Source organism: Polypterus senegalus, chromosome 6 (genome assembly GCF_016835505.1).
Source record: "Polypterus senegalus isolate Bchr_013 chromosome 6, ASM1683550v1, whole genome shotgun sequence".
NCBI classification, from domain to species: domain Eukaryota; kingdom Metazoa; phylum Chordata; class Cladistia; order Polypteriformes; family Polypteridae; genus Polypterus; species Polypterus senegalus.
The window spans coordinates 173,819,197-173,835,175 of NC_053159.1; the positions used below are offsets into that span (position 1 = coordinate 173,819,197).

The 15,979-nt window shown below is 39.3% G+C and overlaps 1 protein-coding gene across 1 annotated transcript in view; it reads left to right on the forward strand.

Annotated features, from left to right (window-relative positions):
* col28a2a (collagen, type XXVIII, alpha 2a) overlaps positions 1 to 15,979 on the forward strand; it is a 149,586-nt gene that overhangs the window by 25,903 nt on the left and 107,704 nt on the right. The window contains exons 4-5 of the mRNA XM_039757571.1: positions 7,339 to 7,359; positions 9,119 to 9,178. Of these exons, the coding sequence (XP_039613505.1) occupies positions 7,339 to 7,359; positions 9,119 to 9,178 (81 nt within the window). The remainder of the gene's footprint in view (positions 1 to 7,338; positions 7,360 to 9,118; positions 9,179 to 15,979) is intronic.

A 15,979-nucleotide genomic window follows, 5' to 3' on the forward strand; every position in this document is an offset into this window, starting at 1 on the left:
ACATGGAATGCCCAAAGCAGCTCCACCTAATATTTTGAACTGAACAACTTTACCACTGATCAGAGCTGTACAGTTGTTTGAAAAAGTAGCTGCGAATATGCAACTGACTTTCTCTCGTAAAACAAGGGTCAAATACTCAGTTCTAAAAGGGCCGCCAACATAGTAATTTCTTCCGATAAATCTTCAATTCTCTCTCTGAAATACGTAATATCTTCGGCAGAATCCATTTAATCGGCAGTAGTAAGCATTTTTCTAATTAATTCTTGTGCTATCGATTCACCAATCAGTAACTAGAGGGCGTGTTAGAGCCCACCCTCTCAACTTTGACGAGTGAAAGTGACAGTTTTATTTCAAGCCGTATTTCATGACGGTTTGCAGGAATGTTACGGACAAAATGAAATAAATAAATAAGCAACGAAAAACATATTTCGTGACACATTTATTTATTTATGCTCTCATTTCATGACATATTTATTCATTAAGGCTGTCATTTCATGACACATTTATTTATTTATGCTCACATTTCACAGTACTTTTATTTATTTACGCATTTATTTATTTATTTCATTTTGTCCGAAATATTCCTCCATATGCTGGAGCCTATCCCAGCTAGCAAAGGGCACAAGGCAGGAACAAACCCTGGACAAGGTGCCAGTCCATCGCAGGGCAAACACACACACACATGCACGCTCCAATCACACATACACACACCAGAGCCAATTTAGAATCACTAATTCACCTAACCTGCATGTCTTTGGACTGTGGGAGCACCCGGAGGAAACCCACACAGACACATAGAGGACATACAAACTCCACGCAGGGAGGTTCCGGGATAACTGATACACACTGAAAAAATTATTTTTGCATTTGAATAAAGTAGATATGTATATAACTTGATGGATATTCAAAGGAAGAAACACTTTTATATAGTTTTAGAGTGAGTCTCATTCAAAGGAGCTTCACAGACAAAACAGAGTACAGCTACAATCATATGAAAAAGTTTGGGAACCCCTCACACCCTGCATAATAATTGACTCTCCTTTCAACAAAAAAGATAACAATGGTATGTCTTTCATTTCCTAGGACCATCTGAGTACTGGAGTGTTTTCCGAACAAATTGTTTTAGTGAAGCAGTATTTAGTTGTATGAAATTAAATCAAATGTGAAAAACTGGCTGTGCAAAAATGTGGGTCCCCTTGTCATTGTGCTGATTTGAATGGCTGTCACTGCTCAGTGCTGATTACTTGCAACACCAAATTGGTTGGATGAGCTTGTTAAAATTTGAACTTCATAGACCGGTGTGTCCAATCATGAGAAAAGGTATTTAAAGTGGTCAATTGCAAGTTGTGCTTCCCTTTGACTCGCCTCTGAAGAGCGACAGACAGCATGGGATCCACAAAGCAACTCTCAAAAGATCTGAAAACAAAGTCTCCTGGTTTAGGGGAAGGCCACAAAAAACAATCTCAGAGGTTTAAACTGTCAATTCAACTGGAATCAGGAAATGGAAGGCCACAGGCACAGTTGCTGTTAAACCCAGCAGGTCTGGCAGGCCAAGAAAAATACAGGAGCGGCATATGCAGGATTGTGAGAATGGTTACAGACAACCCACAGATCACCTCCAAAGACCTGCAAGAACATCTCGCTGCAGATGGTGTATCTGTACATCGTTCTACAATTCAGCGCAATTTGCACAAAGAACATCTGTATGGCAGGGTGATGAGAAAGAAGCCCTTTCTGCACTCACACCACAAACAGAGTCGCTTGTTGTATGCAAATGCTCATTTAGACAAGCCAGATTCATTTTGGAACAAAGTGCTTTGGACTGATGAGACAAAAATTGAGTTATTTGGTCATAACAAAAAGTGCTTTGCATAGCGGAAGAAGAACACCACATTCCAAGAAAAACACCTGCTACCTCCTGTCAAATTTGGTGGAGGTTCCATCATGCTGTGGGGCTGTGTGGCCAGTTCAGGGACTGGGGCCCTTGTTAAAGTCGAGGGTCAGATGACTTCAACCCAATATCAACAAATTCTTCAGGATAATGTTCAAGCATCAGTCACAAAGTGGAAGTTACGCAGGGGTTGGATATTCCAATAAGACAATGACTAAAAACACAGTTCAAAATCTACAAAGGCATTCATGCAGAGGGAGAAGTACAATGTTCTGGAATGGCCGTCACAGTCCCCTGACTTGAATATCATCGAAAATCTATGGGATGATTTGAAGCAGGCTGTCCATGCTCGGCACCCATCAAATTGAACTGAACTGGAGAGATTTTGTATGGAAGAATAGTCAGAAATACCTCCATCCAGAATCCAGACACTCATCAAAGGCTATAGGAGGACAGCGTCTAAAGGTGTCTGTTAGATTTGCAAAAGGAGGCTCAACTAAGTATTGATGTCATATCTCGGTTGGGGTGCCCAAATTTATGCATCCGTCTAATTTTATGATGCATATTGCACATTTTCTGTTAATACAATAAACTTAATGTCACTGCTGACATACTACTGTTTCCATAAGGCATGTCAGATATTAAAAGGAAGTTGCTGCTTTGAAAGTCCAGCCAATGAGAAACAAAAATCCAAAGAATTAAGAGGACTTCTAAAACTTTTTCATTTGACTGTATTTCAATATCCCCACTCTGACAGGTTAAATAACTTGCTCAGAGTCACTCGGGAAGTCACTGTTGTGAGATTGCACTTCCAGATTATTTAAGGCTTTATATACTACTAGTTATGTTACCCATCGAAGACAGGTTGGAAATTAAATAATCAAGGTAGACTTCAGGGTATTGCAGTGCAACATACAATGATTGTGTCTCTGTTATATGCCAGTTGGTATGGGATTCAAAAAAAGCAAAATTAATGTTTGTGAAACGCCATATGTTGTAAGGGCAAATGCAATGCATTTCATTACTACAAATGTTTGTAAGGCACCATCTGTTGGAAAGACAAATGCAATACATTTTATAACTAAAAATATTTATGATTCACCATCTTTTGGAAAACCAGAGACATAACAACTGGATGAACACACAGACAAACACACTGACACTTATCCTTTTATAGATGTCAATTAGTATTTCAAACCCTATTTTAAAAGACAAGGGTAGCCAGTGTAACTATGCTAAGACTGACGTGATGTGCTCACATTTTCTATTTCTTGCTGTTGCATTTTGAACTAATTGCAACCAATTCTTTGGTAGTCCAGTTAGGAGTGCAGTACAGCAGTTTAGTTGAATGTTAAAAGGGGTCTACATTATACAATGTTTCTTAAATGAAAAATGCAGTCCAAGTAATCTGGTTAATGTGCCATTTAAAGTGTAGATCAGAGTCCATGATTACTGCCTAAATTCTTTACTTCTGACTTCACTTTTAATTCTAAGGGATCGAGTTTGTTACTCAGACCTTCATTATTTCCATTTTTGTCAACAATTAAGATTTTTAGCTCGATGAAATTACTGTTCATCCATTCCAAAATACAATTCAGACGTTGGATCAGAGAGTCCAGAGTGTCAGGGTCGGCAGGTACTATAGAGCTACATGTCATCTAAGTAGCTGTGGTAGCTCACCTCGTGTTTTGCTATAATCTGGCCAAATGGGAGCCTGGATATTAAAGATAACAGCAGGCCAAGAACTGATCCTTGTGGCACACCGTACACAATATCAAGGAGCTGCAATCTCCTCAGCTAACAAAGAATTTTCCACCTGTTAAATCAGGCTGAAACCAATTTAAGACAGTACCACAGACAGGGTCGGATTTCCCTTAAGGCCAACCTAGGCCATGGCCTAGAGTGCAGCAGTCAGGGAGGGCATATATACAGAAGAAATAGCAACCAAATATGTACACATTTCTCAGTATTATTTTGAAAAGGCAATATAAAATGCTGGGTTTTTTTATTTACATCCATATAGCTGACAAGATCTAAGACATTTTTACCATTGCCAACTTAGTGAGAGTAGCTTTCATGAAGCTAATTTGTTTTACTTCTAATACATTTTCATGTGAAATGTCATTTATTAATCATGATGCATTACCTTAAAATAAAAATTTAAAGATGATTAAGTAATATTTAAATGTATTTCTTAAATATGCATACTCTTGCTTTGCGGCCACAGTTGCCAGTATGGGCTCCCCCTCACCTGTGACACTGAATTATATTAAGTGAGTCTGAATATCTTATGGTATTCAATGTTATAAACACTGTGGCCAGGCACAGAAAATGACAGAAGTGCATTTGATAATTTGGGGTGCCAACCGGGTTGTCCTGTTTAATGAGAAAGCAAGATAAATGAAAATTATGCTAAAGACAAACAAAAACAAAGGCATCAGAGCTTATCTTCTGACAGTCACTTTTGGGAGGTCCAACTGGTGGCACAATTCACTGGAAAATGACACCTCCTTCTGGGAGTCTGGTGGCGGTGGGACCAGAAGGGGCGAGCTAGATGCCCTCACTGGGCGGTTTCTCAGCACTGCAGGGATTACATTACCTTGTCAGTCCTGCAGTCCTACATACCTTGACAGAGCCCATGAGGCGATTTGTTTTTTATTATTTTTATACAAAGATACAGACTTCTGCAAAAGTATCGAAATTTAACACTACATTCTTCATCGGAATAACATTTTGTAGTCATGCGTTCAGTACTCATTCCTTTGAAATGTTCCCCTTGTGAGCTTTAAATTTAAGTTCACATTGCATTCATCGTAAAGGAATCCTGACATGATAAAAAGTACAGCAGTCTCGGATTGCTTTGGAACTCAATATATTTCATTTGTTGCACTTAAAACGAAAGAAGCACATGTTCAGCCATGCTTACACTTGTAAACATTGAGGTTCTTGCTGATAAAATTCCACTGTACATCTTCATGTAGGAATCCAGAAGTCATTCTTGGATAAGAATGACAGCTGATGTCATTTATATTATTCAGATGTTCAGAAAATAAGACTTCCTTTATGGACAGCTAGAAAGGGTGCCTCTGTGTGCCACACTGACCCATATCACATAAACATACAGAATATGATATATCCTTCCATCCATCCATTATCCAGCCCGCTATATCCTAACAACAGGGTCACAGGAGCCAATCCTAGCCAACAGAGGGTGCAAGACAGGAAACAAACCCCGGGCAGGGCGCCAGCCCACCGCAGGGCACACACACACACACCCTAGGGACAATTTACAATCACCAATGCACTTAACCTGCATGTCTTTGGACTGTGGGAGGAAACAGGAGTACCCAGAGGAAACCTACACAGACATGGGAAGAACATGCAAACTCCATGCAGGGAGGACCTTGGAAGCAAACCCGGTTCTCCTAACTGCGAGGCAGCAGCGCTACCCACTGTGCCACCGTATATATAAGGTTATATATAGAGTAATCTCAATTGAATGGGTCCACAACGGGACTGATAGGGAAAGGCAGATGGCTAGTTTTTCAGACAGTGAGAAGAAAGAAGAGGGTCCAGCAGGAACAGGCGGAAATGAGGTCAGTAAGAAGGTGTGGTCTGGAGGCAGAGGTGGAAGCTGGTTGGCTTGAGATGGTTTTCCTATCAGATGATCTGCAGATGGGGGAAAAAAAGACATTAGTGCACTTCGTCAAACACCGTGACAAATCGTTCCACCTTTAGTTAAGCCCATTGATTGTCTCCTATGCGCATGTGTGTGACTTTAAATATATATTTATATATATATATATATATATATATATATATATATAGGGCGGCACGGTGGAACATGTTCTCTGCGTGAGTTTCCTCCTGGTGCTCCAGTTTCCTCCCTCAGTCCAAAGACATGCAGGTTAGGTTGGCTGGCGATTCTCAATTGGCCTTGGTGTGTGGGTGTGTGTGTGTGTCCTGTGGTGGGTTGGCACCCTGGTTTCCTGCCTTGCACCCTGTGTTGGCTGAGATACATTTTCTTTATAACAGAGTGATATTGGCCAAATGTCGATCACAAAGTGCTCAGTTCATTGCAGTTAAGACTGTGTGGACGTGCCTCACACCATTCGCTTGTGATCAAAGACTATCCTGACCAAGGCAGGAGATTGTAGATGATCACATAGCCATACCAATGTAGTTAAGCAGAGGAGCAGACCCCTAAGTTCTGTTCTTTAAGTACTTGCTCATCTCGCTATCTCACGGTCACTTCCGCTCTCTCTTCCATACACACACAGTCTACATGGCTCTGTCTTTTTTGACAACATCTCTCTCCCAGTTCTGCTCAGCCCCACCACACTTTTCATGTGAAAAACACCACTGCAGTCTGCAGGTCTGCAGCTATGGCACAAGGCAATGGTGTACCAGTGCTAGATTTAAACTGCTACCAGTTACCAGTTTATCAATCACTTCTGACTTACTGTGGGACCTTTAGTTCACCTGCCCTCCAATCGTGAAAAAATCATCAAGATTACTTTAAAATATCTTTGTAAAAGTGAAGGCCTAAGAACAAAGCTATTGTAACAACAAAAGAAGATGAGTCAAACAAAGAGTTGAGGTACCACCACATATTTAAAAAGCTTCTGTAAAAAGCCAAATGTCACTCTGGGGATGAATAAAGTTCTACCTATATATCTTATAGTGCCTTTCCTGTCTATCTATCTATCTATCTATCTATCTATCTATCTATCTATCTATCTATCTATCTATCTATCTATCTATCATATAAAGCCCTTCACATATCTATCTATCTATCTATCTATCTATCTATCTATCTATCTATCTATCTATCTATCTATCTATCTATCTATCTATCTATCTGTCTATCTATCTATCTAATGATGATAATCAAAAAGGTTGTAAAAGAAAATGCGCATACGGGTGCTAAATATGCTGAAAGAAAGTAGCACTTCTGAATCAGAGTCAGTCACGGGTCCACAATGAACCCCCAATTCTGGTGGCTTCTTGGTTTTTATAGTGCTCTCCCAGAGGAAGTGGAGCTTCGCTGGAGGTCACTTGTCATCCAATAGGCATCCGAATGAGCTGTGGGTGAAAAGAGAGATGGTATTAACAACAGCGCCATCTCTCAACTTGGGGTGGTATTGCAGATGTCCCCTTAGGACTCGTGTTTGACCCCATATATCCTAAGTCTTATTTGTTTGCTGAGCCTGCCTGTTCTCAGTTACAGTATTTTATTAAATAGTACAATTATTTGATCTGTGCACCTTTCTAGTGACCTAATACAAAACTATTTTTACATAAAACTATCTGCTTCTCAGTTACTGTAATTAAACTTCTCATGGAATGCACTTTAACACTAAGCAGTATCAGTCTGTTTTGATTCTTAAAATGTGAATTGTGTTTTTAAATTATTTTATTAATCATTCTCCTTTTCATTTTTACAGACAGAAATTGCAGAGGAAGGGGTGAGTGTCATTATTTTTGTTTCCATTACTGAAAAATAATGTAATGCTATTTGATAAACTATATTTAATTATCAGCAATTAAACTTGTCTTTGATGTTACATTTCAGCCAGGCTTACATCCCTGGCTCAAGTATGATCCTTGCTTACTCTTACTTTTTGTTGTTATTTTCATGTTATGTTATTTTGTGATTTGTTTTAATTTTTAAATGTGGTGTTGTTTATTCTTTTTCAATTTTCTGCTCTGTTGCGTTTCTATATTTCACTTTGGTTTATCTGCCCTGCCTCCCGTGTGCTGCGCCAAAGGAGGCGGGGCCACCTGTTTAAGTGCCTGGGGTGTTGGTCCACAGCTAGAACTTAACGTAAGTCAAAGCTCCAGTTGCTTTGGATCTTCAGCAATTGTGTTTGATTTCTGAATTCCTGTTTGTGATTTCTGGCTTTGTTTGGACTTACTGACTTTGATGTTTATTTGTTTTGAATTTGGATTCATTAGCTTTTTTCTTTTTTTGTTTTTTCCTGCCTTGACTTTTTTCTTATTCCATTTTCTGGAAAAAAAATGTAAAAATATGAAAGGAATTTTATTTTTTTATTGTTGTTGTTTCTTGGCAACAGTGGTTCATGGTTTCTCTGTCCTGATAATTTTTAACTTTTGTCATTTGAAAGTTCCATTTTTGTCTTTTGAGTTTGAGACCAGGCTGCATGGGGTGAGGCCAATCCAGTGTGTCTAGACCTAAAATGAGGGCAGGCTTTTCGTGTGTTTGAACTCATTTGCGTATTATTTAGTCTGATGTGTTTATTTTATTTGGTCTATTTTGAGGTTTTGACATGTGAAGAAAATATTTCTGAAGTTTTCTGATTGATCTTGAAAGGAAAAGTTTTTTTACTTTATGTTTTTTATATTTTAACACAATGCCTAGTTAGTTGATGGTGTAACCGTAATCGTTGTGCTGTTGCATTACAGGAAGTGACAATATTAATGTGGCACCAATTAGATAATGCCTCATCCCTCAGTGGATTTAAAATTCTGTGTTATTCTTAGTGATGTCTAGCTTTCAAACAAGTGGGCCTTAGCAGTAGGATTTATGAATTGGTTTCAATCTCTTTTCTGCATTTGATGTTCATTTTTGTCTTGCGCCTTCAGCTCCTTGTTTTCCAGTTTGGTATTCTGTCCCTTTGCTATTGCTGCCTTAATCATCTTCTGAATACTCACACTTTGTCTATTGTTTTGAATGAGGTCTCCTTCTAAAGTGGATGTCACATTATGGGACCTTTTATGGTGGAGGTATGTCGTGATTTGCAGACCACTGTGGCTGATCTTACTGCTGCACCATGTTAAATTACACAGCCTATGTTACATTAATTCGACTCAACGCCGATCTTCCAGCACAGTTTTGTTCGCCCCTTTTCTGACAGCCGATAGCATGCTGCCTGACGGAGATGCCACTGTTTGAAAGGTTAACAGCTGTGACAAGTTCAGCAGCAATCCCTGCCCTGTTTATTCTTTTTCTATTCTGTTATGGTACATAAAATACGAGACAGCAGACAGACGAGTTTCTCATCTGTTCGTGGGGTCCACTGCCGCTGTGATGCCTGGCGGAGCCACTGCTGTACGAAGGGTTAATAGCTGTGGTGCATTCAGCCATGGCCTTGCCCTCTTTTTATTTTTTCCAGGCTAAACTAATTATAAAATTTGTATCTCAAGTATTGTGATTTCATTAAACTGAAACCTTTCACAGTTAACCCAAACTTTGTTTTATTCAAGTGCCCGCTGGATCAGAAATGTGCTTGCGATAAGGGGGAGAGAGGACTTCCCGGCTCACCTGTGAGTATTACTTGAACTTTTTTCCTTCAGATCAAAAAGTATAATGTTAAAGATGCAGAAGTAATATTAATGAATGTGCCATCTGTCTACAATGTTAATATTAAGATAATTTGGTCTCTCTTATGAGCAACATAAACTTAGTTTCAGAACTATATCTGTGACTCTTTGAGATCCGCTATAGACATATTATGGGTTGCCAGCTATGGAGGACTATTTCGGACAAAATTAAATAAATAAATGTGCAAATAAATAAAAGTATTGTGAAATGTGAGCATAAATAAATAAATGTATCATGAAATGAGGCCTTAATAAATACATTTGTCATGAAATGAGAACATAAATAAATAAATGCATCATGAAATGAAGCCTTAGTAAATAAATGTATCATGAAATGAGAGCATAAATAAATAAATGTGTCACGGAATATGTTTTTCGTTGCTTATTAATTTATTTCATTTTGTCCGTAACATTCCTGGAAACCGTCATGAAATACGACTTGAAATAAAACTGTCACTTTCACTCGTCAAAATTGAGAGGGTGGGCTCTAACACGCCCTCTAGTTACTGATTGGTGAATCCATAGAACAAGAATTAATTAGAAAAATGCTTACTACTGCCGATGAAATGGATTCTGGCGAATATTTGGCACTGATCAGAGCTGTAGAGCTGTTTGAAAAAGTAGCTGCAAACATGCACCTGACTTTATACTCGTAAAACAAGGGTCAAACACTCAGTTCAAAATATTAGTTGGAGCTGCTTTGGGCATTCCAAGTCAAAGTACCTAAACTAATACAGACGTTGCAGCTTACCGTGTATCAAACTGGCTCATTCGCCTTGTGATCGTCTTCTCCGATGCACCATATAGATCTGAAATCTGTCGTACTTTAAAACCGCATAACAGAAGGTGTTCTATTGACTCAACTGGAATGTCAAAGGATAGACAACAACAACAACAACAACATTTATTTATATAGCACATTTTCATACAAACAGTAGCTCAAAGTGCTTTACATATTAAAGAATAGAAAAATGAAAGACATAATTATAAAAAATAAATCAACATTAACATCGAATAAGAGTAAGGTTCAATGGCCAGGGGACAGAAAAACAAAAACTCCAGACGGCTGGAGAAAAAATAAAATCTGTAGGGATTCCAGACCATGAGACCGCCCAGTCCCCTCTGGTTATGAGGGAGCTGCGCCACCTGAACTGGAGTGTAGTAGAGTCCGTTCCACTAGTTCTTCGATAATTTCAAAATAGTTTCATCTATATCGGACTCTAAAAGGCCGCCAACATTGTAATTTCTTCCGATAAATCTTCAATTCTCTCTCTGAAATACGTAATATCTTCGGCAGAATCCATTTCATCGGCAGTAGTAAGCATTTTTCTAATTAATTCTTGTGCTATCGATTCACCAATCAGTAACTAGAGGGCGTGTTAGAGCCCACCCTCTCAACTTTGACGAGTGAAAGTGACAGTTTCATTTCAAGTCGTATTTCATGACGGTTTGCAGGAATGTTACGGACAAAATGAAATAAATAAATAAATAAGCAACGAAAAACATATTCCGTAACACATTCATTTATTTATGCTCTCGTTTCATGACATATTTATTTATTTAGGCTCTCATTTCATGACACATTTATTTATTTATGCTCACATTTCACTGTACTTTTATTTATTTACGCATTTATTTATTTATTTATTTAATTAATTTTGTCCGAAATATTCCTTCATAGCCAGCTTCTGTCGTGGTTTGGCTTGCATGGTTGGTCTCTTACCTGGCCAGGAGGCCTTTTTAATGGAAGGATGTGGGTAGACAAGCACTCTGAAAAGGTTAGTTAGTGGTACCGTTATAATGGATGGACAGGAGGAGACAGCTTCCAGGGGCCATGTGCATCTCCAGTAAACTGGGTGGTGTCTTCCATCTGACGGCATCCTCTAAGATACCTGTAGGGCTACATGGGACTTGTAGTTTTGGTGGGCAGCAATGTCAGGTGCTGCTAGGGGGAGCTGCAGGAAGGCAGGCTCTCCTGTCACAGGGAGCTTCACCCTGACCTGCAAGAGCTTCCTGGGTGCAATGTGACAGCAATGGAAATGCTCCCGGGTCCGGCATAAAGGAGGCTGCCTCGCTTCACCTGGGGAGTTGGAGTCGGGTGGAAGAGGACAAAGGAGGAGTGACGATGAAGAAAGAGAATTGTGTTTTGATGCTATTACAAAGAAGGCTGTTGTAAGGTATTTTGCTTAGTAAAAGATGTATTTGCACCAGGGACATGTGCTTGTGAGGTTTTGTCTGGAGTTTGGGGCGCTTCACCACCATCTATGGGCCACAACAGATAGACAGATAGATATCTGAAAGGCACTATATGATAGATAGATAGATAGATAGATAGATAGATAGATAGATAGATAGATAGATAGATAGATAGATATGAAAGGCACTTTATAATAGATAGATAGATTATTTGATTGGTAAGGCACTATATAAAAGGATGAGAGACAGATTACATTTTAAATATTTTAAAATCATAAACCTAGAGATTTTAGGTCTCTCCTGATATTCCAGCTTAAACACTTTCTGGTTGGGCTCAAGCTGTCATATTGTGCTGATATGTTCATAAAGCTTGATTCATTTCCAGTAGTTACATTAATTCAAATCATTCATTTTAGTTAACTCAACAGATTTTGGTGAACGCTTAGGTAAATTGATACATACATGTATTTATTCAGTTAGTTTGACAGACTGAATGTGCACATTTTGAACTACAGTATATTAGATACTCATGCATAGTTTTGTTGAGACATTTGTAAGGTAAGATCCGAATTTGTCATCAAAAACAAGAGAGCATGGGTCCAACCTGCTTAATATTAACGGTTCAGGCCGGTGGTGATGTAATAATGTGGGGAATCTTTTCTTGCCATACATTGGGTCCCTTAGTACCAACTGAGCATCATTTAAATGCCACAGCCTACCTGAGTGTTGTTGTTAACCAGCAAGTTCAGGCCCTGCAAGTACTTGAATGGGAGACCATCTAGGAAAAGCTTGGGTTGTTGCTGGAAGAGGTGTTGGTGAGGGCAGAAGGGGGCGCTTACCCTGTGGTCTGAATGTAGATCCCAATGCCCCAGTGCAGGGACAGGGACACTGCACTGTAAAAATTTGGATGAGACGTAAAACCGAGATCCTCACTCTTTGTGGTCATTAAGAATCCCCAGGCATTTTTTGAAAACAATAAGGCGTATGCTGATGTCCTGACTAAATTGCCCTCCATGGCCTGGTCATTATGACCCCCTAATCATCCCCTGTGTCGAATTTACTGTCACTTTCACTCCTTCACCACCTAATAACTAATGTGTGGTGAGAATACTGGCACAATAATGGCTTCCTTCTCATCATCCAGGTGAGTGTTGCACATTGGTGGTGGTTCCCCTCTGTCTAAGCGCTTTGAGTAGCGAGAAAAGAGCAATATAAATGTAATCAGTTATTATTTATTATTATAAAAAAGACCTAGAATGCATTTAAGCTTGATATGTTTTTTTATGTCTTCATAAAAACAAGAAATGACAGAAATCACATAAGCTGCTTTTGCTCGTATTCATTCAGGGATAATAAAGACATGAATAAATAAAAGTAGATATTTCATCAGGAAAATACAAGAAGCCAAGCTTTAAAAATATATACTATACATAATTTATTGATTATTTGTTTTTATTATTTCTCTTCTTGTCATCATTAGCTCTTTCAGTTTTACTAAATAACGATACACTCAAGAATTCCACTCATGTATACCACACACAATATACTTATAGAGATCTGTCGTAAATAAGTTACAATTGCAAGGTGTGTTTCATGTGTGTCTTAAAAATGAATCAAGTTATCTGTGAGGCAAAGCAGCCACAAGCCAGGTGTTTTCCCAGCACAAAGATTCCACAAATTCTTTAGGCTCGAAAAGTCAGGGAAGGAATAATTATCTCTGTCATTTGTTTAATGACCAGGAAAAGAAAGTGGTCACTGATGGCTTGAGGGGTCACTTAGAGATCTTTCCAGGTGCAACCACTTCAGTTCTAAATTAACCCTCAGCACACCAAACGTAAAGACACACATTCCTGAGAGAGGCCCACAGCCAGAGAACTGTTAAAGTTTAATGCCAGTCTGCTTCACTCCATACTTCAGAGGGTGTAGTAACACAGTCTGCTCCAACTCCAACTGCTTCAAGACAGACAGAGGGTTTTTAAGTAATCAACAGGAGCTGGGACACATGTACAAATTGTTTGCTTCAACTTGCAAGGCTTACTTTACTTCAAATGCTATAGAACATCCGCAAGTTGTCACCTATTATTTGTTCCCTGAAGAAGGCCCATTTGTAATATTCTGAAATTTCCTTTTTCTTCAGTTTTTGCTAACCCACACTTTAAATTTAAACCTCTGGCAGTTGACTGCTTACCTTTCCACCATTTTTGGTCAATCGTTGCATATCAGCTGATTAAATGTGAAGAAACACTGAAAAAAACTGAAATGTTCCAAAACTTTTGACCAGTAGTGTATAGATATTATACAGAGTATATATACTGTGACAAACTGCACAGAAGCCATAGCAAGGTTTGGGGCAGCCACCCGTATATTTTTTTCCTGGCTGCTAAATTGCAAATAAACGATAGCACTGATGTGCACAAACAGGAGTCCAAAACAGAATTGAGGGAAAAGGGGAAAGGTGGGGGCTTTAAAAGGTCAGGACAGGAAGTGATGTCAAAGGGGCCGGAACTGGAAGGGTCTTCATCCATAGGCTCGAGCCCAGACGTGACATCAAGGTGGCCAGAACTGAAAAGGTCTTCATCTATAGGTTTGTACCCGGAAGTGACTTCAAGAGGGCTAGGTGGAATTTCCCGTGACTGGTCTACAAGAAGCGAGAAAAAAAATCAGTGCACTCTGTCATGTCCAATCGCCCTTACTCAAGCCCTTTAGCTGCCTCCCATGCGCATGTGTGTGACAAGATATACATATATATATATATATATACAGTATATATATATATATATATATATATATATATATATACTGTGGAACCTCAAGATACGAGTTTAATTCATTCCAGCACTGAGCTTGGCTTGTATAGCGAATTTCTCGTATTTAGAACAAACTTCCCCATTGAAAATAATGGAAATCCAGTTATTCCGTTCCGCACCCCCAAAAATATCAACATAAAAATCAATTTTCCTAACAAATAACACTGATAAATAATATATACAAGTGGAACCTCGGTTTGCAAGTAACTTGGTTTACGAGTGTTTTGCAAGACGAGCTAAATTTTTAATTAATTTTGACTTGATAAAACGAGCGATGTCTTGCAATACAAGTAGTATGGATATACTTTGCTGAGCGTCATGTGAGCATAATCGTGCGCATTTCTCTCTCCTTATCTCTCTCGCTCGCTCGTGCCTCCCTCTCTCTCTCTCTCTCTCTCTCCTCTTGAGGGCAATCGTCTTCTATTCTCCGTCTGTATGTCTGCGATATTTTTGGATACGCTTATACAGCGAACTGCTACAGCGAAACAATGAAATCACAAGCACACAAACGCGTAGATCCTCACGCTACGGGAGAACAAGGAACACTGAGTGAGCTGACGGGCTGGCAGCGTCACCTTGGGTGAATCCCCGAGTCGAGGCGGATCGGGAAACGCATCATGCATAACCACTGCCTGGCTCATGGCTCGTTACGCGAGCCAATGCTCGTATTTAGATCCAAATTTTTCGCTCATACTTTCCTCTTATCTTGAATTTCACGTATACAGAGGTGATCATATCTAGATATCTAGAGGTTCCACTGTATGTATATATTTCTTTCTTCAGGAAAGAAGTAATCAGTTCTGGGGTATAGAATGATGCTGATAAGCAAAAACAAAATCATTTAAACAACATAAGGCTGCAACATACAAACAGACAGAATAGATAGAACCTTTTACCCCCAGTGGGGAATTTGCCTTTTTACTCATTAGATACATAAATATCTATACCTGCATAGATAGATAGGTCTGAACTCACAACAGAATGACTGAAAATCAAGAACATTTAAAATATAAGAAAACTTCCTAGTCGGCAGTCCCATTGAAAGTGAGGCATTATACAGGTATATTGCTGTTGGTATAAATATGTCCCCATAGCGTGTCATTACACACTCCTACTGAATAATTCATTGGCTGGAGGTCTTCAGTGTTGGTGTGTCAAAGAGAGGATGTGCAGCTTTGTTCATAATGGCACTCAGTTTTGGTTTAATTCTCTCATTCTCAAATACCTCCAGGGGGTCCAGAATGTGTCCCATAACTGAGCTTTCCCTCTTAATCAGTTTGTTGATTCAGTGGGCTTCTCTTGAAATGATATTACCAGCCCAGCACACCGCACTGTAGAACATTGCTCTAGGCATGATAGAGTCACAGAAGATGTGAAGGGTGCCACTTCCCACATTAAATGAAAAAGAGCCTGCTCTGCCATTTCTCTCATAGTTCCTCTGTGTTCTGAGTCCAACTAGTCCAACTAGTCATTGATGTGAACCCTCAAGTATCTGTAGCTGCTCACAACAACATGGGCACTCCCTGAATAGTGACTGGACATTGAGGCTCTTTGGTGCAACACAATTCCACAAATATTTCCTTGGTTTTGCTGATGTTAAGTTGCAGAGAGTTCTCTCCCCTGTCTCATCCTCTTCATCAATACACCCCATAAGTGCAGAATCATTTGAGACTTTTTGCTGGTGACATGACCTGCTGATATATTTATAGTCAGAGATGTACAAAGAGAAGAGAACAACAGA